Source organism: Xyrauchen texanus, chromosome 15, assembly GCF_025860055.1.
Source record: "Xyrauchen texanus isolate HMW12.3.18 chromosome 15, RBS_HiC_50CHRs, whole genome shotgun sequence".
Taxonomy (NCBI): domain Eukaryota; kingdom Metazoa; phylum Chordata; class Actinopteri; order Cypriniformes; family Catostomidae; genus Xyrauchen; species Xyrauchen texanus.
In genome coordinates this window covers 4,789,877-4,810,581 of record NC_068290.1, presented here as the reverse complement: position 1 = coordinate 4,810,581, position 20,705 = coordinate 4,789,877, and the positions used below count along the sequence as shown (strand labels likewise).

Here is a 20,705-nt window from a genome sequence, read left to right as displayed (position 1 = left end):
AAAATGTCTTACAATGATTATTGTGTTGTGTATTATGTTGATAAACCAAACAACAAAACTGGCAAGAGAGAGAGAATTCAATCACAGCTTGTTGTTGGAAATATTAATAAGCCCTTTACAATCAAACATGAACACAAAGTAAAAATAATTCATTTTAATTACAGGCCTGCTTCTCAGTCAAAATCTGACATTATCAGATGTGTATTAATGTGTATCTAATAATCAAGCACTTCACCAAAAATGTTAGTGTTTCTTTTACTTAAGGTCTGAAGGTTTACTTAAATGCTTAATTTTACTGTTAGAAACCAAAAAAAACCTCAAGCTTTCTATTTGTTGTAATTTATTTGTTTATATTTACCAACCGTTTACCTGAATAATCTCTTATAAAAAAAAATAAACGTTCACTTTAAGTTAGTGACAGATTAAAAATCTGCCAAAAGATGCTAATTTTGTCTTCAACGGTTGAAAGTCTTAGGTTTGGAAAAACATGGAGGGTAAGTAAATGACGGATTTCTCATTTTTGTGTGAACTAGCTCTCTAATTGAGATATTTGCAGGCTAAATGCTTTTGTTGTTTTAAAAGTAAAATATCAGCAAACTGAAAACAGAGTGGGTTCGACAACATTCATTTTCATTACATATCGTAAACTTCCACTAGCATTGGTATCAACTAATAAAATGTAGGTATCTTCACATCCCTAATTTTGTATGCTGCTGAGAAACACCTTTCAGCGAAAAGCTTTCCATTTTATTCCTAGCTTTGAAATAACCAAGAGTACCAGTTGTACAGTACATAAAAGCAGGCCTGCTCTTATCATGGCAAATGTGTAGCTTTATCCATACAATAGAAATTACTTTATCGATTCCAACCACGGGTGCATTAGGGAGTGATATTTTTAGCATGTTGACCAGAGACATTAAGCCTTGTCTTCTAACAGCCGTCCTTGGACATCACCACCAGTTTAGTTTCCGATCCTGCTACATCTGGGCTTGTTAGTGCTCAGCCAAACGGTTCAACTACACTAACAAGCATCTTCTAACAACAAGGTCACACACACTCAGTCAAAATGTCAAGGATGGGAACTGACCTCCGCGTGCCACCAAGCCGATAGAGGTCCAGAACTAATTACTATGGTGACTGGACCAGGCCAGTGCAGAAAACTAATAACCCAGATCCCCCAGATCCGACAATGCAATGTGATGGTTGGAAAAGAAAAAACATAATAAGCCCAGCTCACTGTGAGGTGGCATTTATTGCAGGAAAGCTACATTTCCACCTTTATTGCGTGGGACCAAAATGACAGTAAATGCAATCTTAAAACTGGAAAACAATTACACTTTTCACAATTATCCTTTCCAAAGAAATCACTCTTTACAGGCCTTACCAGAGCACATTATTATTGATTAGAGAGAGTTCACCCAAATCTAAAGATTCTGTTATTTCAAACATGTTGGTATATTTTGTCCAGTGGAACAGAGCCATAAAGTCAAAGAGCACCATACAAGCAGTCCATTAACTCATGTGCTATAAGCCAAGTCTTCTGAAGCCATTCAATTAGCTTTGTGTTAAGACTGAATTCTCAGTTTGTATTCACTGAAAATCTTCCCCAGTGCTGATTTTCAGTAAATAATTACTTAAATTTGGTCTGTAATAAGGGTCATTGACCAACCATCAAGTAAAAGGTATTAAAAATACTTTACTTGCACCTTGAATACATGAGTGTCAAACTTCATACATTTCAAAATATGTTTTTTTTTTTTACAAATATCATGAATTTTTTTTGTAAGAATACCAATATATTTTCTCAGGGTTACTCCATATAACCTGAATAGGTTACTGACCCATAAACAAAAATCGTATGGCTTAAGGAGACTTCGATTACAGCACGCAAGTTGTATTAACTTTTTATTGCGCTGCATTGTCCTTTTTGGAGCTTGACAGAAATTGAATCAAAAAATAAATAAAAACAATGTTAGAGAAAAAGCTGCACAGCGTATGGGCAAGTAAATAAAACATTTATGATTTTTTTGGCTTATTGCTTAGAACTTGTTCCTCGCTGTGCATCTCACCTTCATCAAATTCGACATCATCTTCAGTGTGCTGAGGGAAGGGGAAACAGTTTGTGATCTCCAGCCGATCTTCAACCACCAGTCCGAGCAGAACACCCTGCACCACCTCACTGCCCTGGCCCTCCTCCTGGTAATGCTTAATGATCTTCAACACCACCTGCAAATACACAAACGACCTGATCATGATCTGGCAGGAAAATTTCTCCTTAAGCAATATTGAGCCACTAACGCAAATGTAATAATATATTATGCAATTTTCCCCCCTAAACGTATCTTCACAGTGACAATTTAAGGTGCCTTTGCAGGTGAGTTAGCAAGTAAATTGCCACACTTGCGAGAATCAATGTAGATTCAGTTTGACCAGGTAAGTCAATTTAGCGATCTTATCTTCTGGTTATTATAGTATTGTTGAATTGTGCAAGCATTGAAAGTCTGTTCCATGGGTTTTAATGATAAAAAAAATGGTGTACATCCCATGTAAACATTAGGGCTATTAGCTATTATTTAACTGTTAATTGGTAATTCTCACAAAACATGTGAAAATGTCCTGTGCTGCGTGCGATTCCAAAAGTAATCGCAAGCTTAATTTGCTCAGAGACTATTGGCGACAACAGTTTCTACGATCTACTTAGGCTTTTGATGCTTTTGTAAAATGCTTCCCTGGTCCTGTTTTACTCCAAAACATTAAAAGAAACAATAAACCATATTTTGCATTTGGAAAATTAAGCCTACAATTAGGACCAACATTTTTATTACATTGTGACCATGACAGTTATGCACATTTTACCCCCCAAATCTCTAAGTAATGCTGGGGGAAAAAAATCGTATATTATTTAAATTGTAAAGTATTTATATGACAGTAGTACCCCCCCATTGGTACTGCTTTTCATTTTCACTGATTTTAAATCAAAAAGTAATTGGACAGGAGCATCTTTTTTACTGCAATACATGAAATAATGAGAAGAAAACATTGGGAAGAGTAAAATGTCCAGGTACAGTTTCAGTAATGAGAATTCGGGGTAAAATACGCTGGGAACAAAATGTCAACGTGAAACCTACATACAGAATACAACTACGATTTTTAACATTTTGTCACATACAATATAATATATAGTAATTTATAATGTTTGTTTTATATTTTTGTATTGATTTGATGTTAAATATGAACCGGACTTTTTCTTAACAGGTTTCATGAAAACCAACCCTAAAACTTGTCAAATGGTGTATTTTTATTTATTGATTTATAGCTGATGTTGATAATATTAGGGAGGTTTGCCGATAGTATGCTAGTATAAAGGCTGCACGATTATAACAAAAACCATAATACATTTTATTTATAGGCAACTTCCAAGACTCTCAAGGACACCTTACAGACATAATCAAGTTTACAATAAGAGAACATAAAAGATAAATAATCTAAAATCACATAATAAACTAGCATTATAATAGGCATAAATACCTTCATAAATAAGAGTTATTTGTAGTAAGCTCATTTAAAATGGTGGGTTTGAGAAGGGACTTGAAAGTGGAAAGGACGAATATCTGGCGGTAAAGAATTCCAGAGTCGTGGAGCAGCACTGCTTAAGGATCTGGACCACAAAGTCAGATGAACGAAAGGGATCACAAAAGTGAGAGAGGAACAGGATCTAAGAGTGCGGGGTAAGAGAATATATATGAAGATTGAGAAGATAGGAAGGTGCTAGGCTATGAAGAGCCTTGAAGGTCAATAACAGAATCTTGCAATCAATACGAAATTTAACAGGGATCCATTGAAGCTGTTGGAGAATAGAGATATATCGACAGAGTTAGGGGTTTGTGAAATAATCCATGCATCTGAGTTTTGTACCAGCCGTAATTTATATTTCCAATATTCCAAGCGGGACGTGAGTGGCAGTGCTTTAAGTTGTGAGGGAGGGGCGAAGACTATTTATGTTGCACAAGTGGAAATAAGCAGACCGATATATTTGTTGAGAATCATTGTCGATTATTGCCCTTGATATTGCGATCGTGATTATGATGATTAATAGATGAAATGACTGTGGTGTCATAAGCAGGCAACTGTGCTTGCATGTTCTTCAGAACATCAGGTGGTTGTGGGCTGCAGTTTAAGCATTAAATATTGTATAATAACATTTAGTAACATTAACAAAATTATTAAAGGCATATCTATGGTTTACAGTTAATGTATATAGGTTCTTTCTGAACTACTGACAAAAAACTGTTTTAACTTCAGTCACTACGCCTGTGTGTCATGTAACGGGTTGATGTATTCACATCATCACACATTTAACACTTCCAAAGCATGAAAAATGTGGCATAAAAATAAAAAACCACCATCAGACAAGCAATGTATATTTGCTGCTTAAATTATTAGTCCACATACAGTAAATAATAATATCTGACATTCAATAGTCCAACTGAACATTTAACAATGATCTTATGCGTCAAGATCACGATACAGGATTTTAAATGCAGTGAGGAAGTTCAAATTTGACCTCAAATCTGTCACAGCAGTTGCACCTTGGAAATTAAGATCAGCCTGTTTGCAATTTTGTGTGATTCGGTAAAATTAAAATGTACCAACAATTAAATTGTGGATCAAATAGACATTTATTTGAGTAGGTACGATAACAATGACAATGGTCGGTGAAATGAGAAGTTAGGGTTTTCTATGTCCAAAATAAGCCGACTTCAAAACAAGCTATTTTTTAGCTTGTATACATCAATACAATATTCCCATTATAACCAACAATTTTCAAAACTCTGCTGTTCTGTACGCAATAGCCTGCACACGGTGGTGATGTCACTCCGCTTACGTTTAATATATAATTTACCGACATTAAATTTAATTAAATGTTAAAATATTATACATCGTTTCAAAGGTCTAAGGGTCTAACATTGATATCCGATCTGTTTCACAATAGCAATGCTCCAGAAACAGCAATTTAGTTATCTATGCCAGGAGTACAAATGAAAACATGCAATATCAAAACTAGTCTATTTTTAAAAATGCAGCATAGTTTTATTCATAATTGCTAAGTAGTGCAGTCAGATTGTGTGTCGTCTTGAAAGGCGGAGCCTTAATTTTACTCTGTACTCTTCCAGCGATTTTACAGAGAAAAAAAGTTTGCAGGAATCTCCATTTTTGTTAGAAACGTAACTTCTTTAGACTTGTGGCTTTTAGAGCATTGTATTTCTGTGTTGTCTTGGTACTTTTATTATTGTTTTTTCAGATTATAAAAACATGTTCAGCACAAAATATTTCCATTACTATAAACTTCAGCTTCTCTAACTTAAGAAAAATGACAACATATTCATTCGGAAACTTAGGAAATAAAGCCCAAAGTGTCTTTTAAAAGATACTACAACTGTGTCCATACTCCAAAGGGTCCAGTAAACACATCCATTTAATTCAGGTATGTCATTTCCATGGTTTGTGCTCAAAAAGGGGGCGCACATCAACAGGTTAAACACAATAATCACTTATTTAGACCCTGTCTATACCTTGATTATTATGGTCAGGGATCGTTTTAGTTGTCGCATTGCTCGTTTGCGGGTTGTTTACCAATGATAAATAAAACGGGCGGCATTTAACAAATTCAAAATAGCACACCTTTGTTCTACAGATTCTTTTCAAGAGTCAGGTGACGTTTCTTTGGCACATGGGTTAGCAAACAGAGATGAAATATACTGTAAAGCAAATATCTGGACGTCAGACTATTCAAAACTTGCTCATAACGATTGGTGGTCATTACTGATAGGCCTGTCATGTAGACCCACTGCATCTCTGATTGGCCGATGCCAACTCACTGCTCAACGCACACGTCTGGGATTGGTTAGAAACTCAACCCCTGCAAAAACCCGTTCTAAATAGAAATATTAAACAAGAGTAGACATAAATTGAATGCTGTAATCGTCAGTTTTCATGATTACATAATCGTGAGAGCTGTAATCGTAACTGCGAATAGTTTATCGATTAATTGTGCAGCCCTAGCTGGTTTATGCATTTGTACAATTTAATGATAGCAAATGAGATGCAAGCAAAAAAGCTTATAATACACAATGGTTATTTTTCACAGCATGCACTCAAAATCACCTATAACCGAAAAAGAGCATGTTTATTGAAAAATCTTTGGTACATTTTGGAAATGACACAGGATGGAAAAACCACTTCTGTTAATCAAACAATATGTTCATATAATCAGATATTAATTATAATCTCAAAGTGGCAAATATTGGCTAATTAAAATAGGCATGTCTGATATATCAGTCTTTCTAGGCTAATTGTTAATTATGTTTGAAATTACTTTATATAAATCAACCAACTTTACATGTGTGGGTGACTGCGTACACATACACAAGCATTCACAGTAGACCATTTTCGATACAGGAAAGTCCCAAGCACTTTTACAGGGCACATCAGGGTCTCAAGAGAAAATGTATGTGTAGGGACAAACGCATACACAACCCTGAATCTGAAGACTTCTTAAAATAAGTTTGAGAGCTAAAATGGAAGATTGCTACTCCATCTTAAAATGGCACTTTCCAGCCATGCAGAAAAAGATGGTTAATGGAAGAACAAATACATTCGCTGTGTAATTATGCTGTCTGTACGATACAGGCTCCCTGAATACCAATTCCACTGTTTGTTCCTACTACAGACCTTTAGTGGCTAGAACACATCTTTGATCCAGTTGAAACTCAACTCTGCCCCATAGCCTGACAGGATACAATTTCTAAGAAGGGCCACAGAGTTTCATATCGCCAATATCTGATAAGGAACTAAAGGTGTATCAGTACATCCGTAAATTCAGACAGAGTAGCGTGATTGGGGATGCATTTAGAGTGTGCATGGATGCTGTGGAGAGGAGATGGGGAGACTTACATTTACTGCTATGACTGCAGATAAGAGTGCGACAATCCAATAAGCTTTCAACAGATTGGATAAAATGACTTCCAAATCTGAAATACCTCCTACAGGTTTGGGAATTGACCATCTTGTAAAAAAAAAAAAAACAACATACCAAAGCCAAATGAGTTTCATGCAGTGACACATTATGAACTTCAACATTCTTCCGCCTAAAGGCATGATGTGTTGTGCATTCTGAGATGCTATTCTGCTCACTACAATTGTATAGTGTGGTTATCGGAGTCACTGTCGCATTTCTGTCAGCTCAAACCAGTCTGGCCATTTTCTGTCGACCTCTCCTATCAACATGGCTTTTCAGTCCACAGAACTGCTGTTCACTGATTCCATTTTGCTTTTGGCACCATTCTGAGTAAACTCTAGAGACTGCTGTGAGAAAATCCCAGGAGATCAGCAGTTACAGAAATACTCAAACCAGCCCGTCTGGCACCAACAATCATGCCTCAATCCAAATCACTGAGATCACATTTTTCCCCATTCTGATGGTTGATGTGAACATTAACTGAAGCTTCTGACCCTTATCTGCATGATTTTTTGTATTGCACTGCTGCCAAACGATTGGCTGATTAGATAATCACATAAATAAGTAGGTGTACAGGTGTACAGTGTCTTGTTTCGAAGGATGCGTCTTCAGGTCGTCACATTTGTTGACTGCATACATCAGAGGTTGTCTTTATTTAAACATCAAGGTCCCATTGAGAAAATACAATCTCTTCTCGTTTCAGAAAAGCGAGTAGGACACTCCGAATGCAGCCTTCTTTCAGAGGAATTCGGAGGATGCATGAGGTGTATCCTTCGTAGGCACTCACAACCCACAATTCTTTGCTTCAACAGAATTGGACTTCATTTGTCTAAATAAAATTATGCCAAATTGCTCTAAATGTGATGTTCAAGTGCAAGTACGTCAATAGACGGATGCAGAGAATATAATATGTATAATTATAGTAATATATTTTTTAAAGTATTCGTTTAAACACCTGTAAAATCTATTTATTTTCTCTCTACATCATTATAACTCTCCTAAAATTAACCTCACACATTCCCTTCCAAAAGGACTTGTGGAGCTGTCATAGCAACCATGATACGTTCCGTTTGCCCAATGTCCAAGGCTGTCTCGTTTAAATGAGGCTTGTTAAGAGGATGTTCAGTATAAAAGCAACATTCAAAGGACGCGTCCTACCTAGCGCGCAGCCTTCCAAACAACCCGGTCGTGACATTAATCAGATACATCCACAACATAAATATAATATTACTACCTAAAAGTTTACAGACAATGAACAGGTGAGCTTAAGCCAGAATACGTAACTTGTAAATAGGCTGCTTCATTAAATACATGCTAAACATAATTTTATAAAAACAGTCTAACTTCTAAAAAGTAGCTAATACTTCCGTATATTCAATTCGATTTTATTTATAGAGTACAATTTAAAACAGACGATGACCAATGTGCAGTACAATCCATACAAAGAAGAACCTAAACATACTCATATCGAAACACACAAAAAAATACAGCATCTAAGGTTGTAAGCCAGGGTAAACATGTTTTCAGCTTAGCTTTAAAATCATATATTGTTATAGCAGTTCTAATATAATTTGGTAAGTTGTTTCAAAGTTTAGGGGCCGCTACCGCAAAGGCGAAGTCACCCCTCGTCTTTAGTCTAGATCTAGGAACTGTCAAAAGCTTCTGATCTGACGATCTTAGAGCTCTTTGGGGGCTATGTGTATGTAGCATATCAGCAGGGTATGAGAGAGCTAATCCATTGAGAGATTGAAAAACAAATAGCAGTGATTTGTAATCAGTTCTGTATTGAACAGGGAGCCAGTGAAGGGAATGTAAAATTGAAGTAATATGGTCCAGCTTGCAAGCACCCATCAGCATTCTTGCCGTTGCATTTTGGACCATTTGTAATCTTGATAGGGAAGCATGTCTCCTATATAAAAAGGGAATTAAAGTAATCCAGACGGTCAAAAATAAAATGCATGAATGGCCTTTTCAAGGTCCTTTAAATGACAAGAAATGCTTGACTTTTAACTTAATGCTTCACTTTTTCCACATTTTGTTATGTTACAGCATTATTCCAAAATGGATTAAATTCATTATTGACTAAATTTAAAAAGGACAATTTCATCAAAAGGCAAAAATTATGACTAAAATAAAAAAATAAAAACTGAAAATTAACACTGATAGTTAGAATATTATTTATTTTTTTAAATAAAAAAGGACTAAGAATCATTAATGGAATCACTGAGGATCAGGAACATTTAAATGTAATTGGAATCATTATATTCCTTATGATTCTCATCACTACCCTGCTATAGCCTAAAGCCACTTTCAACAAGTGTGCCATCATTTACCACAACATTCATAAAACAGCAGGCTAAAGGCCACATGCACACAATTCTCTGGGTACATGTAACATGTCAAGTCCAAATGACCTGACAAATGTGCTACGGGCTCACAACAACCCAGCTGTAAAAATATATGAACCATTTCACAGAGGCGTGTTCAATTAATTATGGATGGCCTCTCTGAAAACACGCCAAAGTTATGGCAATGCCCTTTGCCTCCCTTTAAAAACTGCACACAGATGGCGGTCAGATATGCATTGGGTGTGCATGCAACCTCATTTCAACATGAGTTACAGGCTTAATGTTTCTATCCAAAGCATATTGTTGCCTATGAGGATTTGCAACAGGCTTTAAGGTCAGAGAGAGAAAAAAAGGAGGGAAGACATGCTCTGCGAGCTGACTCCTGCCAATCCCTTTATTCTGAACTGCGGCACCTTGCTGGAGGAGTGAAAAAACCTTGAGAAAAAGCCTATTCCCCCTAAATCATTCAGAGGGGAAGTCATACGCATTATTCCTCAAGTGAATTGAAGGTTGCTTAGCTGGCCGATACAGTCCGCAAACATTTTGGCAAAACAAAACAAGTGCCAAAGAATACAGTGTGGCGTAAACAAGTATGGCAAAAGAGAGGAGGGGAAACCAATGTCACTAATTGCTTGAGCAGTTGTTACACATTAAAAACAGGAAACAGCCGCAGCCAATTTCCTGTCGGTGATTTCTAAGGGTCTGCATCGTCGCCCATTCGTCGCCCATTTGTGTCAGCGCAATTAATGGTAGATTAAATGAGTGCACATGCTGCGTTAGACCAATTCAGTTTCTCATTGTTGATGATTGTTTCGGTGCCTCTGTCGTCAATGCAAATAGTTGTACAAGCGGTCAAGGGTCAAGAATGCAAATAAAAACATTAACTTTGTAAAGTAACAAACCCTTTAAGTCCAAATGAAACTCCATTCTCAATACATTTGACTAAATAATGTTTACGCATTTCTGATTGCAATCTGATAGAAAGAATTTAGGATGTTATATGGAATTGAATGGATTAAGAAAAGTGGATGTTCCAAACCACAACAGAGTATAAACAGAGAATAAACAGCTGTGTGTCTATTGGTTAACATTTGCAACAATAAGACCATTGGGTCAATTTTGATCTGATGTTGACTCAAATGCATAAATGAAACTTGGCCAGCATTGCAAATGTGCGGTGCCATTGTAAATAGTGTGTTCATAGGCCCCAAAAACACTTCACAGCAAGTACGCACACAAAGATGTGAGCACTTGACCCCACACATTGCCAACACGCAGCTGGTTGAACATGCTAAATGCACGTTCTTGCTTTACTGTGGCAGTAACAAACCTCAGTACTCAAGAAGGGCAACAGAGTTACGATTAAAAGTCTGTGCCATCAAACTGGATTTGTTATTTTTCAGGTAAGATGCTATAAATAATATACATTTATAACTTACTAACTTACTTGCTCACCTTATTGTCTTTAAACTGTTATGCCACAATAACAGTTAGTTGACTTGAAAAAGAAAACTCACCAGAGGCGGAACGTTCACACCAATGACTACAACAGCACATTGAGAATGCAACGCGTACATGCGTTGTGTTATGAATTGCGGTCTAATACACTTTGGGACGCAACAATGGACAAAACAGAGCTTGTGTAGCTTGAAGCATCCATGTTCACATACTTGCATCAAGTTACGCTTCAACCTTTGCGCCATTTCTATAAAAGCTTATAATATATAAATGCTTCGAGATGACAGTAGATACCTGAGAGATACAACTGACCATAAAAGACAACAATTTATACTAATGGCCACTATAATACCCTTTTGCGGCAACGCTGAGCAACGAATGCTCTGAAGTTACATTATGAACTGTGCGATGACAGTTTTTGGAAAAAACAACAAATGAAATCAAGCTTGTGTAGTTAGAAGCAAATGTTGCACTAACCAAAAATTTTCCATCACAGAGTAAAAGAAACAGTCAGTATGTAGACGCATCCGATGCAAGCACACAGCGACTGCTTTGTCATTCTTGCATGTGCAGACGACGCGTACAAATGCGAACAGTCAGTATGTAGAAAAACCGGGCTGCACTCGGACAGTTCATGCGAACTTTGCTGATGACGAAATCTGTGCGCAAGTAGCAGCAGATGGACAACCGGAGATTACTTTGGTCTTAAGAGGCATAAAACCCAAAAGGCAGCTTGGAGCCACTGCAGACTTCCCCAGATCCTATTCGTCAATTGAGCTGTCGTGGAGGTCGGGGGGGAGGTTTTTTTAACCACAGGTTCAAAGTGGTGCTCCACGCCCCCTGTTCTCCGCCTCCATCAACAGGGCGACAATAACAGAATACTTAATGAGGACATGCGGCATGTGGTCCACACTTTGACTGCAAGTGCGCAGACTACACAGCCCCATCAAAGCAGCACAACACAGCTTCAACACTCCATCTAATGATACCCCCTGAACTCGAGAGAATTGAGCGCTTGCCAGTTCTATTTTTGAGAGGCGCTTTGGTTTTGCAGTGACTAGCACTCTGCGGTGTATTGCAAATGTTTTTGTGCCTCCTCGCTTTCAAACATACCTCTGTTGAGACATGATGCAATGTGGATGCCCAAGGCAATCAAGTAAAAGCATTTAAAGAGATAGTTCATCCAAAAATGACAATTCTGACATCACTCGCTCACCTTCATTTCTTCAAAACTTGTATGACTTTCTCGTGTGAGAAACAAAAGATGATGTTTAGAAGAAGCTTGGATATTCTGCTTAAACACCTCCTTTTGTGTCTCACTGAAATAAGTCATTCGGGTTTGGAAGGACATATGGAGTAAATGACAGAATTGTCATTTTGGGGTGAATTACCTCTAACACCAGCGTGCTCTGCAGGGAGCATGTTATTGTCTGTCCCTGTCAGTTAACGGGAAAGGACACGCAGTCACAGCAAGTTTCGTTCCAGTGCAGGGAGGCATATGATCCATCTTCATAGACGATGATGTATAAGGATCCCTAACAGCTGCGTGCTAATCTGGCAGTAAAACGGAGCAGCCTCTGACAACGTCATAATTGTACAGTATGCTTACAAATGAGCCAGTCTTAAGCAGATAATTTTGGCAAGCAAAACCTCTACCTTTCAAGGCCCCAAAATGTTATGTGCCAAGACTAAATGGGGATAGTGCACCAAAAAAGGAAAGTTCTGTCATCATTTACTTGTCATGTGTTTCAAACTCCAATGACAGCATTTTTGGAACTATTCGAAATATCTTTAATTCACGATGATAGAACTATTGTGTACTATTCCATTTAAGTCTGGATGACGGCAAATGCTAATTGAAAAGATGAAAGCGACTGTCCTATCAAGATCAATCTGTCTGAAAATGCAGTAACTGTTGCTGGGTAATAACACAAAGTCTTTTTCTTGATAACTTTGCCCTCTTTTGGCCATGAGATGTAATGCACAGCATTAACTGTAAACACAGACACTCTTTAATTAAACACTTCAGCACCACCATGAACAGAGAGATTTGAAACTTCCGAGTACATTATTGTGATTAATTGTTTTATCCTAATGCAACACTTAACAAAAAGGATTTGAGGCTTGTTTAAATTACACTGTTAAAATGAACTTAAGCACATAATTCTTGAATATTTTGTCAACTTTATTTCATTTTACAAATTGAAATGGATAAAACGCAAGGAAGTTTACTTAATCCATTTGAGTTGGGACTATATGATGAAACTGGGCTGGGGATTTAATTTCCCAGATTGTTTTGCCCAGGACTCAACAGGGGGTTGCACCAACCAGGATTAATCTTAAAATTAGATTAAATCAAGGTTTATCGGATCATTTTGCTGCACCAAATTTTAAATCTTGTTTAAAACTAATCAGTGTTACATTTTAACCATTGAATTGATCCTGACTTACATTTTACAGTAAATCTGAATTTAAACACTTTAAATCTCAGTAAGGCCCGTTACTTTCAACTTGCAGCTAAGGTGGTTTAAATAAACAACGGACCTACAATTAAACATGAATGACTAGGTAAACGAACAGTGGATGTGTTGTCAGCCCTCTGAGAGAAGTCCGAAATCTTGGGTCGTTGTGTGCTTTCAAATTCAGTGTGCGTGTGCAGCGGCTCGTCACAATAACCCATTTCCCCATCTTTTACATGCGGAGACACCGGACAGAGACGGGTCTCTCGAGGAAAAGCGGGAGTAAATCGTAATTTCGGCATTAAACAAGAGTGGCTACAAGCAACAGATGATCGTTATGCTCCCCTCCTCTCCTTTACTCGTTTCAGTCGGCAGCATGGGCTTTCATTTCGGGCCACAATAGTGCCGCTGATGAGAGGCGGCGGCCAATCAGAGACTCGCGTTGTCCTTTTTTCTTAAATTATGATGACATATTTAAAGTTTGTGACATTGTACATTACTGCTGTGACATTTTCTTACCATTCTTGATCTGCACGGTGTACTAACGATCTACAAAAAAAGTTCAGAATCGATCATGGCGGACAAAATGAAATTGCAAGTGACCGTTTTAATCATAGGTTAAAAGTTTCAACTCTGACTTGTTAAACGGTGCAACACAACTCAAATTAAAATTAAACTTGGTTCAACAAACCCTGGATTAGCTCCTTAATTCTGCAACCCACCCTAAATATTCAAATTAAGTGTTGTTTTATGTGTTTTTGTGCAAGATGAATATAAAAAGGGGGATTGGATAGACATTATTGTTTAATGAACAAACTAAATCGACCCGAACCACCTTCACAAGCATGATTTGAGCAGGACGTATCACAGTGTTAAGTTTTACATTTGTAGCTTTTTTTTTACAAGTACACTTTTGATTATTGTGAACCTAACAAAGCTTCAAGTAAGAGACATTAAGTCATCTTTTGCTGGAATGGGTTTAGCCAAACTTTTTTTGCCCGAGATGAACGGAGAACAGTATTAGAGAGTTAGTGAACAAGTTAGCCGTGGACTGCTGATAGTGTCCGGAACATTACAGCCTGTAATTATATCATTATATAAGACTCTTGAGATCAACCATTTTGTTACAGTTTTAGGTAAAAGCCGGCCCAAAATTGAATGGTAAACCCTTACCAAAACAATTACATTACATAGCAAGTTAGCCGAGCACTATCGTGGATTGTTGATGTAAAACTGTCGTTTGTAAAAATAAATCCATCTTCACACTTGATCACAATTCATGATAGTAAGATTGACAAACAATCTGCATAATTCTACACAATTGTAGGTAAAAGTGGATCCGCAGCTGATTAGCAAAACTATTTCAATGCAATAACATTAGCTAGCATGTTAGCAGGGGCCTAGAGCTGTGAACTGGATGTACACCGTAGCTACAACACAAAAGGCCGCATTTGAACTCTCGGTAGCAGATAAATCCACAAATAATCAAGCATACTTACAGGTTGTGATCCTGAAGCGCCAGATTGTCCTAACAAAGTGGGAACTGCACCATCTTACAGGAGTGAATGGCTTTGAACCCGGCATTGGTTATACGGCTAAATAATTAAAATTGAATCACTGATTCTTCAATTCGTCTGCCTTTGTAAGTCCAAACAAAGAGATTTTGCTTTCGCAGTGAAAACAGCATCTTCTCGACACGCGACACTAACCAAATAATCCTGGCCTTGGCTATAATTATGTTTGTTTGAGGGCGGGAATTATGCAAATGTGTTAAATAGTAACGTAAATACATTATGGCTTCAATCCAGCCATTTCTAGTAGTGTTGTCTGTGGGAGAGAATATCTCCAATTTGTGTGGACTTTGAAACTTTACTGTATTGTTTAATATAGGTGTTTGGGCATCTAAAAAGTCTGCAAAGGTAAAATCCCAAAAAGGATAATAGGGCATCTTTACATTTACAGTGAGGAAAATAAGTATTTGAACACCCTGCTATTTTGCAAGTTCTCCCACTTAGAAATCATGGAGGGGTCTGAAATTGTCATCGTAGGTGCATGTCCACTGTGAGAGACATAATCTAAAAAAAAAATCCAGAAATCACAATGTATGATTTTTTAACTATTTATTTGTATGATACAGCTGCAAATAAGTATTTGAACACCTGAGAAAATCAATGATAATATTTGGTACAGTAGCCTTTGTTTGCAATTACAGAGGTCAAACGTTTCCTGTAGTTTTTCACCAGGTTTGCACACACTGCAGGAGGGATTTTGGCCCACTCCTCCACACAGATCTTCTCTAGATCAGTAAGGTTTCTGGAATGTCGCTGAGAAACACAGAGTTTGAGCTCCCTCCAAAGATTCTCTATTGGGTTTAGGTCTGGAGACTGGCTAGGCCATGCCAGAACCTTGATATGCTTCTTACAGAGCCACTCCTTGGTTATCCTGGCTGTGTGCTTCGGGTCATTGTTATGTTGGAAGACCCAGCCTCGACCCATCTTCAATGCTCTAACTGAGGGAAGGAGGTTGTTCCCCAAAATCTCGTAATACATGGCCCGGTCATCCTCTCCTTAATACAGTGCAGTCAGCCCTGTCCCATGTGCAGAAAAAACACCCCCAAAGCATGATGCTACCACCCCATGCTTCACAGTAGGGATGGTGTTCTTGGGATGGTACTCATCATTCTTCTTCCTTCAAACATGTTTAGTGGAATTATGACCAAAAAGTTCTATTTTGGTCTCATCTGACCACATGACTTTCTCCCATGACTCCTCTGGATCATCCAAATGGTCATTGGCAAACTTAAGGCGGGCCTTGACATGTGCTGGTTTAAGCTGGGGAACCTTCCATGCCATGCATGATTTCAAACCATGGCGTCTTAGTGTATTACCAACAGTAACCTTGGAAGCGGTGGTCCCAGCTCTTTTCAGGTCATTGACCAGCTCCTCCCGTGTAGTTCTGGGCTGATTTCTCACCTTTCTTAGGATCATTGAGACCCCACGAGGTGAGATCTTGCATGGAGCCCCAGTCCGAGGGAGATTGACAGTCATGTTTAGCTTCTTCCATTTTCTAATGATTGCTCCAACAGTGGACCTTTTTTCACCAAGCTGCTTGGCAATTTCCCGTAGCACTTTCCAGCCTTGTGGAGGTGTACAATTTTGTCTCTAGTGTCTTTGGACAGCTCTTTGGTCTTGGCCATGTTAGTAGTTGGATTCTTACTGATTGGATGGGGTGGACAGGTGTCTTTATGCAGCTAACGACCTCAAACAGGTGCATCTAATTTAGGATAATAAATGGAGTGGAGGTGGACATTTTAAAGGCAGACTAACAGGTCTTTGAGGGTCAGAATTCTAGCTGATAGACAGGTGTTCAAATACTTATTTGCAGCTGTATCATACAAATAAATAGTTAAAAAATCATATATTGTGATTTCTGGTTTTTGTTTTTTAGATTATGTATCTCACAGTGGACATGCACCTACGATGACAATTTCAGACCCCTCCATGATTTCCAAGTGGGAGAACTTGCAAAATAGCAGGGTGTTCAAATACTTATTTTCCTCACTGTATCTTTGCATGCCCTTGTTTCAATAAAATACAAAACATAATTATCAGGAGGAACAGAGGAATAAAAAAAAAAATACATATTGGCACTGATAAATCGAAAACACCAATATATCGGTTTACCTCTAATTACCACATTAACAGTCCTAAATGGTGTTGTCACGGTACCAAAATTTCAGTAGTCGGTACCAATACCAGTGAAAATTCACAGCACTCGATACCATTTTCGGTACAAAAGCAAAACAAAAAAACAGGTTACTGAACAACACTTATTAACAAAGTTAACAAAACATTAGCAGCAGAACTAAGAACAACAATATACCATTGAGCAACACTCAACATGAATAAAAACAATTTCCAAACTAAAGTGCAAAGTCCTCTCTATTTAATAAAGCTGCATATTGCCAATTTTCTTCGCGATAAAAAATGCACAGTGACACATATATTATGATTAAATAAGTCGCGAGCCATCGCGTTCTAATCTAGCTGCATTAAGTGTCCGCGCTCGAGGGATGAGCGTCCCCAAGGCGGAGTCTCTCTCAGCCGGGTGCAGTTTCAATCTGTCCCCCTTAGATCGGGACATTCGCGCAACTCATAGAAGAGGCACAGACCACACAGAAATGCCAGTTTCTGATGTTATAGTTATTACATGAGCTGCTACTGTATTATTTGAACTTTAATAAAACTATAACACATTAAAATAACTGCATTTAATACGTAACGCACGTTTCCTTTAAAGAGCTCCGGCTCCGATTATTCCACAACGAGAGTGCTTCAGAGCGTGCATCTGGACTGCGATCTGTGTAATTCTTCTCCTCCGTCAGGCATGAACTGCTGCGCTCACGCTTCATTACAGTTTAATGTGATTGCATGTTACGTTAATGAGATCAAACGATGATTAGACAACGATTAAAATTAGAGAAATTTGTATTTTCGACGTTGTCGATAATGTCGACTAAACGTTTCAGCCCTAATGCAAATGATAATATGCTTTTAAACTCACCTGCTTTATTTGCTTGAATTAATCTGGGTGTCTGTCTTTCAGGTGCTTTATTAAGTTTGATGTGTTCCCTCCCGAAAGCAGCGTTTACAAATAGGTTTTTGCTGATCTATGATGTTTCCCTTTTCATCAGCCTCAAATCCAAAGAATTTCCAAACCTGGCTTTTCCACTTTTCTTTTCGACAAGATTAAGTTGAGACTTCCACAGCAGATCTGCTTATCATCTTTTGCTTGTTGTGAGCATTCGAAAGTTCCCGACTCTGATTGGGAACCGGGTAGAAACCGGTACACACGGTTTCAGAATTTCTGGTATCGTAAATATGTATTGTTTGAGTACCGACTTGGTACCGGTATTTTTGACAACACTAGTCCTAAATATCAATAGCATTACCATAGAACATTTTGAAAAACATATCACCGTGGTTGCATGTCCAAAGAACAATAGAAGTACCATGGTACATGACCAACAACCATGATATTACCATATGAACAGTTCTAAAGAATCATAGTACGTTTTGAAAAACACATTACCATGGTAACATGTCCAAAGAACAATAGAAGTACCATGGTTTTTGGTCGTGTACCATGGTATTACCACTTTAACAATTCCAAAAGAACCATAGTATTACCATAGAACATTTAGAAAAACATCACAATGGTAGCATGTCCAAAGAACAATAGTAGTACCATGGAACACGACCAAAAACCATGCTATTACCTTATTAAGAGTTCTAAAGAATCATAATATTACCATAGAACATTTAGAAAAACATCACAATGGTAGCATGTCCAAAGAATCATAGTATTACCATAGAACATGACCAAAAACCATATTAACAGTTCTAAAGAACCATAGTACGTTTTGAAAAACACATTACCATAGTAACATGTCCAAAGAACAATAGAAGTACGATGGTACATGACCAAAAACCATGGTATTACCACTTTAACAATTCCAAAAGAACCATAGTATTACCATAAAACATTTAGAAAAACATCACAATGGTAGCATGTCCAAAGAACAATAGTAGTACCATGGAACACGACCAAAAACCATGCTATTACCTTATTAAGAGTTCTAAAGTATCATAATATTACCATAGAACATTTAGAAAAACATCACAATGGTAGCATGTCCAAAGAATCATAGTATTACCATAAAACATGACCAAAAACCATGGTATTACCACTTTAACAATTCCAAAAGAACCATAGTATTCCCATAGAACATTTAGAAAAACATCACAATGGTAGCATGTCCCAAGAATAGGAGTACCATGGTACACGACCAAAAACCCATGTTATTTCCTTGGTAACATGTCCACAGAACCATAGTATTACAATTACTAACATGGTATTACTATGGTACTTTTTGTGAACATCGGTCATGAGTTTATGGTTAATTCTGAGCCATCTCTAGCAGTCTGAGCTACAGGAAGAGGGTATTCCGGCAGCTCACACTCACTCGACTCATAATTCTCTGACTAACGTTAAAACTGTACAGAAAAAACTCAGTTAGAGTTCTCTTACCAGCCCGTCGATCTGGATCTGTTTGACCTGAGTATCCAGTGAAGTAGAAGCCGAAGCTGCTGATTCTTTGCGGCTTGCCATTGTCAGATTAAGACGCACAGGGCCAAAACCAGTCGTTCGCCAAAACACGTGGGGGCAAAAGGACTTCCGGTAAGATCTGACTGGTGCGAGGCTTCATGGAAAACTACTCGTCAAAATAAAAGTCACCGTAAGCTCAATGCTACAGTACTTTTGTTACGTCTGCTGTATCTAGAAAAGGCTAAATAGAGTAATATGGCTCCACGCTGGACCAAGTATAGCTAATTTGTGGGATTTTATGGGTAAATAGTGCAAAGTCTTTCAAGCAAGTCAGTCCAATGTCGGCCATCTTTGGAACGCTCTCGGAGAAACTATTTCCTGTCATGACAGTACAGCGCCTATCTACTTGAATGGAGGGTACACCGAAATCTCTAAAACGGTTGGTCAAAATTACGATCGAAGAACATATTTCTAATCAGCAATAAAATCATAAACTATGATTCTTTACCTCATTTTACGCAACAACAAACAAAAACTTAAATTTTCACAGTTGATTGACAGTCGACGTCTATCTGAACGGTAATTGGCTCTTTTAATTGTAAGGCGGGACTTCCGTTCCGTTGACCGTTTGGCGCTCAAAGCTGCTTTGTTGAACGTTTCATTTCGTGGCCCATCTCTGCTAAATATTACAGAAATAAATGTTCAGGTCATATTTTACCCCAAAATCAAATAAAATATATTTAGCTTTTTTTTGCATTGTCATATTTTCATAATTTTTCTATTTAAACAACCCACTAGTTGAGCAATGGCTGTTTTAGGAATGGAGTACAAAGATTCTCCATACTAGTAGGCCTATATACTGTTTCAACAGACTGTGAAACAATACACTTATACAATTAAAAAGATTTCAAACCAAGTACGCAATGTAGTTGAACAACGATTACATTTTTCCAAGTGTTTTTTTTTTTCCTCTCCAAAATTCCAAGTGTTTGGAATGGCATACTACCATACCACTCTACATAATTCTCTCAAAAGATACATAGAAGAAATAGTAATATAGTGTGGTAGTATGCCACTCGAAACTACAGATAATTATAAGAGGCTGAAATCAATTCCAAATTTAATTGTAGAGACAGTTGTTTTACACAGCATACTCTATACTTTCCAGAATGTAAAGTATATAATAGAGTATACATACCTCTGAAATAGTAGTAGGCTACTATGCTATTCTCAATGTTGAGTTTTCACTTTTCAAGTCAACCTACAAATAGCTTGCATTTCAAATTGGGTTAGGAGAAACTATATTCATGAAAA

The 20,705-nt window shown here is 37.7% G+C and overlaps 1 protein-coding gene across 1 annotated transcript in view; it reads right to left on the bottom strand.

The window, feature by feature from the left end:
• The window catches only part of eif3ha (eukaryotic translation initiation factor 3, subunit H, a), an 85,501-nt gene extending 65,967 nt beyond the window's left edge, over positions 1–19,534 (bottom strand). Inside the window, exons 1-2 of the mRNA XM_052143301.1 lie at positions 19,374–19,534; positions 2,070–2,226 (exon numbers count right to left, since the gene is read on the bottom strand). Of these exons, the coding sequence (XP_051999261.1) occupies positions 2,070–2,226; positions 19,374–19,454 (238 nt within the window). The 5' untranslated portion in view covers positions 19,455–19,534. The remainder of the gene's footprint in view (positions 1–2,069; positions 2,227–19,373) is intronic.
• Between the last annotated feature and the right edge of the window lie 1,171 nt (positions 19,535–20,705).